This window comes from Monodon monoceros, unplaced genomic scaffold (assembly GCF_005190385.1).
Source record: "Monodon monoceros isolate NGI ecotype Baffin Bay Population unplaced genomic scaffold, NGI_Narwhal_1 Super_Scaffold_19, whole genome shotgun sequence".
In the NCBI taxonomy this organism is placed as follows: Eukaryota; Metazoa; Chordata; class Mammalia; order Artiodactyla; family Monodontidae; genus Monodon; species Monodon monoceros.
The window spans coordinates 41,847,112-41,857,629 of NW_021703775.1; the positions used below are offsets into that span (position 1 = coordinate 41,847,112).

Below are 10,518 nucleotides of genomic sequence, written 5' to 3' on the forward strand. Positions count from 1 at the left end.
TCATAAACATGAACCAAGCACCAATGGCCACAAAGTAAATTGACAGATGAAAAGAACAAAAAGAATTCCCCAGCACAGTTTTGTGAGGCAAAAGAGGAAAAATCCTAGTCTGACTTCTGAGGTTAGTGACAGTTTAACTTAATAGACTCTTTTTATTGTGCAGAGTAAATATTTTGGGTTAGGAGGAATTCTTTTAAACCTTAAAGTAGGTTAAAGAAGCCCTTACTACTTCTCATCTGCAACTGGTGCATGGTACATTTGTTAGTTGATGACTCTAAGTAGAACCCAAAAGAAAATATCCTGTCACCTGTGTACATGCTGAACTGTGTTTGTTCCTAAACTTCACCCTTTGTTAGATTATCAATTGTCACATAGGTTTACAAAATTAAAATTGGGCTTTTTACTGTCTTTTCACTCCTTATATTTGCTCTATAACCTTCTTATAATGATTTCCTCATTACAACAATCTCCTTGTATATTGGAATGATTCTTTGGATCGAATTACCTCATGAAGAAATCATTTTGATATTTCAGAAATAAAACCCCTTTGGATTGAGTCCAAGAGCCACTATCACTTTAAAACAAACTGGTCTTTGTGACAAGTCATACATTAAGACTCTTGGGTGTTTTAACTTAAGTTCTGAAGAACACTCTGTCAGAATCCTAAACTAAGACCAATTCACCTTTTTAGCTCTGTCTTGTCTCTGAGTATGAGAAGACACAATATTTTGACAGCTGAGGCACATTCTATATTTACATTTCACACAAACAAGGCACACTTGCACATTTTATCACCACACAAAATAAACCTAGAGAAATATCTTTCTTCCTGTCCCATACATGTCATTTGGCCATGAGGCATTATTCTTGCCTCCTTATTCTTGTTTTTAGAGCAAGCTGTGTTTTAACTAAACTTTCTTTTTTTCCTGGTTTAACGGTGATCAATTAGATGGCTCCTTGCCCTGCACAATGAGAGACCGTCTCCCTCTCTGTATGCTGTTCTTAATTCCTGAACCCAGAGCTCTTCTTAACTGGGAACAGTTCTTTTTTATTTTGAGACAGAAGAACATGCAAACAGATAGGAAAGGGCCTCCCCAAAGTATGCTCTTTTTGGAACACGCTTGTCGTTAGGATGGTACAAATCTGCCTGATTATTTTTTATCTAGACCAAACTCCAGTGAGGATTTTTTTTTTTTTTTTGGTTTGGTCTGTCTTTTTTTTTTTTTTTTTCTCTTTTTCTGTCTCACAAAAACCAAGTGTTCTCCAGCAATGAGGCAACGGAAAAAATCAATACTTGCCATGTACCATGTAACCAATAGAATAAGGGGAATGATTTATGTATGGATGGATGCAGCCTGAATCAGCTGGGGCCTCGCACAGAGAGAGAGAAAGAGAGAGAGGGAGAGACAGAGAGAGAGAGAGAGAGAACAGAGGGAGGTGGGGGGCGAGCTGAACTGCGGTGATTATTTCTACAGTGTGGCCAGATTTTTTTTCCTGCAGCAATAATCCCCTTCTCCAGCACTGCAGGACAGAGGGAAAGCCTGCAATCTGTGGAATATATGATGGCTCAGCTCTCCCTCCTTTCCTCAGAGTCCTGATGCCTTGTTCATACTAAGGTACACGGAGAAGGGGAAGATGATGTATGGCCTGTACCCCTTCAACCTTCCAGTCATCTCCATCCTAAGAAAGGCTAGTGATGGGTCGACAGCACTAGTTGACAGAGAGTCAAATTATCAACAGGATTTAAAAAAAATAAAACGTTCCAGCACCGCTTCCTAAGAAGACCAGCAGGAAGGGCTTGCAGACAAGAACTACTCTATACTCCATGAGTTTCTGCTGGAAATATAGTTTGGTTAACTGGAAATCCAGAGTGCCGCAGCATTTAAAGGTATTTAATCTTGAAGGTAACTTTTAGGGTAACTGATACTCTTGCTGAAAGCTTAGATATTAACTGTACTTATGTGCTTGTGGTGTGAAGGTGCAACTAGACGGCACCGAATCCAGCTACTTCCTAGCTGGATACATGGTACTATTGTATATGGAATTCTGGTGGTTGGGACTTTAAACTGGGTTAAACGTTTGCTTTAGAATGACATAATATATAGTTTTAAATGACATGTTTTATTAAATTCCTACTCCCTGCTCCAAACTCAGGATGAACCATGTAAGACTTTGTGAAATGCATATATGACCATTTCTTGGGAATATCTTTGTTTTTTGAGATGTATTTAAATAGATCTTATTTTATTTTTGTAAATTACCTTCCTTCTACATTGTGCTTGAAACTCTAGGGAGCTTAACAGCATTATATTTCTATCAGTCTGTTGAAAAAGACTGAAATATGTCCTTTTATGAGGAACATTGATACCATATAATTTTTAACAATGTTTTTTGCATCCTTTAACCCAAATACAGTGTTAATATCACAGTTAGGTATTCCCCTAAAATATCCTATGTTCTATATATGATCTATTACACTGCACATAATACTTGGAAAGATATTTTAAATACTGAATGTAGCAGAATAATGCCATTCCATTAATGTATGCTTAATTTGGAGCTGGTAGTGTTAATACCCATAAGCTGTTAAAATAGCTTTTTATTCCCCCTTCAGTTGAAAGTATCCATTCAACTCAACATTATTGTACACTCTGTTGACAAAATATCATGTTGCTTTTTCAAATATGTATGTTCTCTAAAAATTATCTTAAATTCTCATAACAAAATTCCATGTTGTTTTTTAAATACATATATTCAAAGTGTACAGAATGGCAATTTTAACATTTTTCCAAATATATATTTGTTATCTAATTTTTTCTTTCATTTATTGCATAACTATCTTTTTGTTTCTGGAATATTGTATTTAGTCCCTCATTTACATTTATTTAGCAGTACATTTATTTAGCAGTTGTGTGCATACGTAGGATTAAGGATTAGAAGCAAAGAGTAGAGAACTAGAAAAGTATATAGAACTATTCTCGGTAGTCTTCATCTTTTAAATGACTCTTCATACTTTAATATCATTTTTTATGGGTGTTATTGAAGAGCAGTTAAGTTGAAACACTTTTAGTCATAAATCAGTAATACTCTCATGTCTTCATTTAAATACCTAGTCACTGAGAGATTTGATCTACCCTGTTCTTTGCAAAACTATTTTGGGAAGATTTCTATGTAAATTAAATAAATGCATATGATGTCTTTCCTCTAAACAAAATTAGAGCAATAAAAATGCAGTCCACAAGTAAACTATATGTAGTAAGACATCTTTCAGTAATTTTAATACAAAACTGATGACCCAAACCAGCAGAAAGTAGGCACAATTATTTTGAATGGGGGAGGCCAAGTAGATATCTGCTGCCTTCACATAAGGACAGATAAACCTTGCTTTTTACATTTTGATCTGGATGATCATTCTCTCTTTCACTCTTCTATTGGCCCAAACAGGTAAAACAACAGAAACCCCTTACCATCTTCACTTTTGGTTCCACTGCCTCAGACAAGCTGTCCAGCTGAGGGTTAATAAACACAGAAAATCTGGAGATGGTCCCAATATAGTGAGGACCTTGAAGACCAAGATCAACGCTGCAGGTACCACAGCCAGAAGGAACATTATTAGTGCCCTACAAGCAGGTATGGGCTCCCCCAGAAAAGTAAAGCACACGGGAATGAAGAAGCATGATCACAAGCAAGGTGCTGCTGAACTCTAAGGTAAGCACAAGCAGGACCTTGTTGCAGGTTTATTTTTAGAGATGTGTTGCCGCCACTTAAGAAAAACTTATCTATAGCAGAGAAAAAGAGTGAAAGTCTGCCAAAGGCCACAGTTTATTTAAGTCAAGCCACGTCTACTATATTATTTGAGATGGGCCTTAAGGCCGCAGGTACCGGAGTGTCAGCACACAGAGAATTCTGGCCCCAACAATAGGAGAAACACGGAGAATGAGTGATAAACTAACTGCAGTTAGGAGATGAGTAAACAGGAAGCCCAAGAATTGGATTTCATTGTTAGTTAACAGATTGCAAACAGCATCCTTTTGTTTGAAAAGTTTATATCTATTAAACATAACTTTCCAAGTTCTAATAAAAGCTGAATAATCCTTCTTCCCAGTACGAGAGTAAGTTCCTGTAAACACCTGGAGTTAAAATGCATAAATGAAACTCAGGTTGGCATCTTATGCCATGACAAAAAAAATAAATAAAAATCTTCTCATTGTGAACGGGGTCTTCAGTAGACATCTGCTATGCTTTTTTCTCCTTTATCGGTGGTTAGTTTCACCGATGAAATAACCGTTAAAGAGAAAATCAATATCTGAGCTTATCCACCTGCTTTGTTTTAGTACCTCAAATTATTTTAAAAACTGATTAACATGAATAACTCACTATTTAGGAAATACAACAAATGAGTGTTTCACATTGCTACTCTAGCATCCACAGAAAGAAAGAAAGAAAGAAAGAAAGAAAGAAAGAAAGAAAGAAAGAAAGAAAGAAAGAAACAAAGAAAGAAAGAAAGAAAGAAAGAAAGAAAGAGAGAGGCGGGAGGGAGGGAGGGAGGAAGGAAGGACGGAAGGAAGGAAGGAAGGAAGGAAGGGAAAAGGTAATATCCAGTTCTCATTTACTTAACGATTCATTAATCCACTTAACAAAAATAAATGAAAGAGCTAATAAAAACATCCACATTTTTACTTTCTAAAAGTCTAATTTCATCCTTGCACTAAAATGAAAAATAAAATAAACGAAAACATTCTAATGTGAAAAATCAATATTATTACTTCTAAAGAAGTCTGTTTATACCTGAGAGAGAACTTTCAGGCTCTCCATAAAAGAACTGTCTCTCACTCACTTGGTTTCTTTTTCCTTCAATTAGTCTATAGCAGCCAGAGCATCTTGGGCTAGTCTAGTTTAATCTGAACATAATTGGATGGCAAGTTTCTATTCTCTAATGTGAATGAACTCACCTTAAAAACACATAGAACTTAGATTCTATTTAACATAAAGGTTAAATAAGGACAACAAAAAGTGACATTGCATTTCTGTTCACTGATATGCTATTAAATATGATTACCTATACTTTCCAGACCTTACCTAGGCATGGAAGCACAGGCAACATCTGCTGAAAATATTCAAAGACAGATGCCCAAACCTGTACCTCAACTGATTTGCCTGGTAGCGTGAGCTTCCTAGGCCCTCATCCTGGCTGTTCGCATTTGCATTTGTATAGATTATGTGAAGATATAGATCCTCTCAGAAAGCTGTCTAGTTCTAGCTACAACTTAATGGTTTTACTGTATGGGCTGCTTCATTTATTTGACCAGAATTTTTCTCCTATAAGATCTAAATGAGAGCACATCCTCCCCCCTCCCCAGGGAATAATGCAAAAGATGGGAGGTTCTTAATAAAACAATCGTGATAAATTTCTGATTTTTGCTCCTTCGGCCAGGGCTATTTCCATGGCAACATCCTCTCATCCTATTGTTGGGTTGTTCTTCATTCACACAGCAGGTTAAGCCCAGGGCAGCGAGGGCAAGCTGATGGTCAGCCTTTATTTTCTCCGGCCCTTCAACAAAGGTTAGTTGAGGTCACCAGAAGCCAAAGGGTAATTACTTTTCCTCCATAGGGTTAAAGGTACACAGATTGCTATTGCGACAACTGTATGGATGACCTTCAGCTTTTGACGCTCAATCTTCTTTTCTTTCATCAGAGTAAGTAAGTGTGATATAAAAGTGGTGATGCACCCCCATGCCTGAAATTCAGAATAGAAAGCCAAACGTCTTTTTATTTTGTAAAGCTACTATCTATTAGTATAATATACTCTTGGAATCAATTGGAAAACCCAATGCATAAAAGGTTTCCTATCCCTTAAATAGGAAAAAACAAAACAAAACAAAAAGCCTCATGGCAGAAAATTGCAGCTGTTCACTGGCTTGCTTATTTAGTTAAGTTGATATTCATAATTTCCCAGGCTTCAGTCATCTTCCTGAGGGTGTGTTCTTTAAGGCTGAGAAGCAAATGGAAGGTTTCCTGGCTCCTCGAAGCATCTGGGGCTCTATTTTTTCCCTTCAAACATCAATTGCGACCTTGTCCCTCTAAAACTGACTAGAAGTCAGATTGAAATGAGTTTTCTCTCTTTGCTTCTCTATTCTCAAAGAAAAACAGCCTCTAAATTAATTTTCAGGGGTATGGAAGGAGATCTTTTGAAAATGAGTGATTAAGACACTTTGCCCACTAATTTGAAGAGCCACTTTGAGATTCAGGCTAGTTATTTTAATCTGGAATGTCAAAAAAATGATTATTATAATTTTGGGGGGGGCTTCCAAAATGGAGCCAACCACCAGCCTGATGGATGCATTTGCCATGGGTCTACCACCAGGCAAAGAGACTTTCAGCTCCCTGGACATGATGGCTTTGCTAATGGTTCATCTCAACAGACACACAGAAGGGAGCCTGAGCCCCTTCATGGGAGATGGGTTAACATCACCTGAAAGAGCCACTTGGCCCAGTCTGCAGCCTTAGCCACAGGGAACCATTCCCCTGAGTCTCATCGTCTTTGTCCAAGAAGTTGCCTTGGTGAGAGGAGCATAAAGGGAAGTGAGAGTAGACTGCCCCCGACTCCCACCTCAAGAGGAAGGTGGAGACATTTTTTTCTGTCCTTTTCTCAGATTCACCCTCCTGTGATCTGAGAGTAACCAGCCACTGCATTCCCCTGCAGTCCTCTGTCTCCCCCCGTCAGTAGTGGCCTAGCTGCCTCTCCAGCCCTTCCCTCACACTCTTCGTATTGAGTCATCCTTCTGCTCACGAGCTCCCTGGAAATCTCTGGATCCACCTCCCAAGATTAGCACTCTGGTTGCTTCATCGGCTGGTCCCTCCATTTGGCCTCTCCCTGTTGGCCACTCTGCCTTAGTCAAGCAACCTGCAGCCTCCTCTGTGTGACTTCACCCTCCCTGGGCTTTCGCCACCCTCTCTAAATGCCAGTCCTCTCAATTCCTCCTCCTTTGAAACGTTTGTTTAAAGTTTTGTTACTTCAGGAATTCCTCCATATTTTATCCCCTGCTACATCTAAATAAATTAAATACATTTAATAAAGTATTATATATTATATATCTATTATATATAACATATCATACAAATAATTATATAATAAGGCTGTAGAAAATGCATCTAAATATCAAATCTTATTAAATAGCAACTTTTAAAAGACCTAAAGCCTTAAATTATCCCCATTTACAAATACCTGGGTCTCTTACAACACTACTGCTTTATAAGAGACAATTCATCACATAGTTACTATCAGTAATTATCTTGGCAAGTTCTATTGTTTTCACTTTTCTTTATTCTCTATTGTCCTTTCTACATCTCTACAGAGTCCTGCCATTCTTGAGAGTGAAACATTTTGTTATCATATCACAATCTCCCCAAATAGTCTCCTTGCTCTCAATGAGCAAAATCTGCTGTTATTAACTGATGATTAAGGGGATAACAGAAAATAAAACAAAATATAACCACACCCAGAGATATTTTATTTTAGAAGGGATTCCTGAAGTCCTCAAAACCCAGAGAGCACAGTTCTAGATGTGGAATAGTCAGTGGTAGAGATAATATTTGGAAAAGAAGGTAAGAGACCTAAGAAGGCATGCATCAGGGTCTAGCATGTGACCTGCATACATATAACCAGATGAAAGAAGGAAGGGGAATATCTACAACTGCCCACAGCAAGCTGACAGCAGTGCCCCTCACTGGTAAAGAAATTGCCCTTTCCTCAGTTATAGACCAAAGCCAAAAGGACCAATTGTATTCTCAGGTCAGGGCTCCCTGATAGGGGCATTTAAAGAAGGCAGGGCTATGAACTCCTAAAGCTGGTTCTAGGCTGGTTAGCTGGGGCTCAAAGAAGTATTAGGGAGAGTGATCGGTTCACACGAGGTAAACTTTAGGAAAGTTACTCTTTCCCTTTCTGCATAATTTCTCTCCTTTCTCATTCCCTCCCCATCATCCCCAGCTGCCCCAGCTGCCCAGAGTCCCATCTCACATGGGGGTTTTAACATCAGTAGGCCATATTTTCCCCTGATCTGTTAAGAAAGATACCTGGATGAAATATTTAGCCATAAACAAGGCATCTCTAATGGCACTTCAGGCATTTTGGATTTTGATGAGGGAGATATTTAGAAGTATCACCTTCTGAGGTCCTGCCAGGTGACCCTTTGAGTGCTCTCCAGGCCAGTGACAAATTGAAAGCAAAGCACCGGGGTTACATTAGGTCAAATCTTCTAGCAACAGAACAAGTCACTCACTTTCATTCATTCCAAAATGGACATGAAATTCTTCCTCTTTAGGCAATAAATTGAAGCACTTACCCTTAGCTTCTTATTTTTTTTAAAAGCTCTTTTTTTCCTCTTGAAATACAGAGCCATTGGATTCTCTGCCTTATAGTAGGCTTCTCTCTTTCTCACTTTGTAGATAAAGTGTTACTAAAAGGTTAAACATAGAGGAATTTTCACAGTCACAATCAGCTCTTCCTCATGTGCCAGAAATAGATGTGACTTGTCATCTCCTCTAACTGGTATCTTCACATGTGGGATGCAAGGATCTCTCCTACAGAACCTGCTGCAGAAATGCCTCTAGTAGTTGTTGAGCAGCTACAGAGAGTGATAGGGAAGCACCATGGTCCAGAGCATCAGGTTCAGTGCCAAATGAGTGATGAGTGCTCAGGGGTCCAGCACGGGTCACCTGGCATCTCGGGGTGATGTGGTGTTCTAAAGCTTGGAGCACTGCCAGGGCTGACATGAGACAGGACCTGGAAAGATGACTGTAACACAGTGCTCCTCAAATTGTAGCACGCATAAGAAGCACAGATTTGTGGATCTCACCTCTTGAGAAGCTGATTCAGTAGGCCCCCAGATCTGCATTTCTAATAAGATGCCAGGTGATGAGGATGCTCCCCAGCTGTGGCCTCACTTGGAGGAGTACTATGATAGATTTCCCTTCTCTGGATTTCACTCCTTGTACCTCTAAAATGTACCACCACCTTTCCACTGTGCAAAGGGTTTCTCACTTGTTCAGAAATGTTTGTGATTTCTAGACATCACTCTTTTACCTTCTTGTCCTCTGCTCTGGTTCTCACTTCATTACTTTTTAATTAATTAATTTTATTTATTTTATTTTTGGCTACATTGGGTCTTCGTTGCTGCGCGTGGGCTTTCTCTAGTTGCAGTGCGCGAGCTTCTCATTGCAGTGGCTTCTCTTGTTACGGAGCATGGGCTCAAGGCACATGGGCTTCAGTAGTTGCAGCACATGGGCTCAGTAGTTGTGGCTTGCAGGCTCTAGAGCACAGGCTCAGTAGTTATGGTGTAAGGGCTTAGTTGCTCCACAGCATGTGGGATCTTCCTGGACCAGGGCTCGAACCCGTGTCCCCTGCATTGGCAGGTGGATTCTTATCTACTACACCAACCAGAGGAGTCCTCTCACTTCATTTTGACATAGTCTCCTAGTTTGTATGGATTATATGAGCCCATAAGAATAGCACTTTTCCTATTTTATTCAACTACAAAGCAACTCTAGTTTCCTGCTATTAAGGAGGAAAATGTCTTGCCTTTCACCATCATTCTCTATATCCAGAGAAGCCCTTTCCATAAATTCCAAATCCTCACCTCTCTGCCAGCACTTAGGTGGTCCTTTCTCTTCTCCGATCTTAGACGAGCTAAGAGATTGCCAAGACATACAAAGAGACATAATCCCTTTCCCAGGAAGCTTGTACTGTTGCATAACAACTTAGCCTAATGGTGAAGCGCATGGACCCTAGTGCCAGACAGACAGATTGGTTCAGGTGCCAACTATGCTTTTATTAGCTGTGACCCCAGACAAATAATTTAGCCTTTCTCAGCCTCAATTTACTTTTCTGCAAAGTGGGAATAATAATAATACATATCTCATAGGGTTCTGATAATATCTGAATAATATAATGCATATAAAGAGCTTAGGCACAGTGCCTGGAACACAATAAGACCTGCATATGCCATAGCTATTTGTATAAAGCCCACATCATGAACTGATAACACAGGCTTTAAAATTCCAGCTCAGCAGCTTCTTCGTTAGGTAATTTTGGGCAAACTAATATACCTTTGAGCCTCAGTTTCTTCATTATTAAATGGGGATAATTCACCCATCTCCAGGATTGTTATAAATCTTAAATGTAAAAATATATAAACTTCCTAGTACTGTTCCAGAAGATACCCAACCAATGACTCCTATAAATAGTGTTATTTTTTAACATATTGCCCTTTAATGGCCTGGAGTCAGAACATAAGTCCTGCCTTTGACTTTGAACTCCAGCCTCTGAACAGCTCTTCGAAGCCTCCCACAGCTTTCAGCCTCCAATTAAAGTAGCACCACTACTTAATTTCTGTGTTCATGGAGCCTAGACAAGTCGTTTCCACAGGCAGATCCCAGATTTTGGGATTTCACACATCAGTAAAGACAGCTAGCAATAGATAGATAGATAGATAGATAGATAGATAGATAGATAGATAGATA

At 39.2% G+C, this 10,518-nt stretch overlaps 1 protein-coding gene across 1 annotated transcript in view; it reads right to left on the reverse strand.

Moving 5' to 3' along the window:
* Window positions 1-8,443, reverse strand: part of LOC114900462 — a 105,957-nt gene extending 97,514 nt beyond the window's left edge. Inside the window, exon 1 of the mRNA XM_029231613.1 lies at window positions 8,343-8,443. Within this exon, the coding sequence (XP_029087446.1) occupies window positions 8,343-8,399 (57 nt within the window). The 5' untranslated portion in view covers window positions 8,400-8,443. The remainder of the gene's footprint in view (window positions 1-8,342) is intronic.
* Between the last annotated feature and the right edge of the window lie 2,075 nt (window positions 8,444-10,518).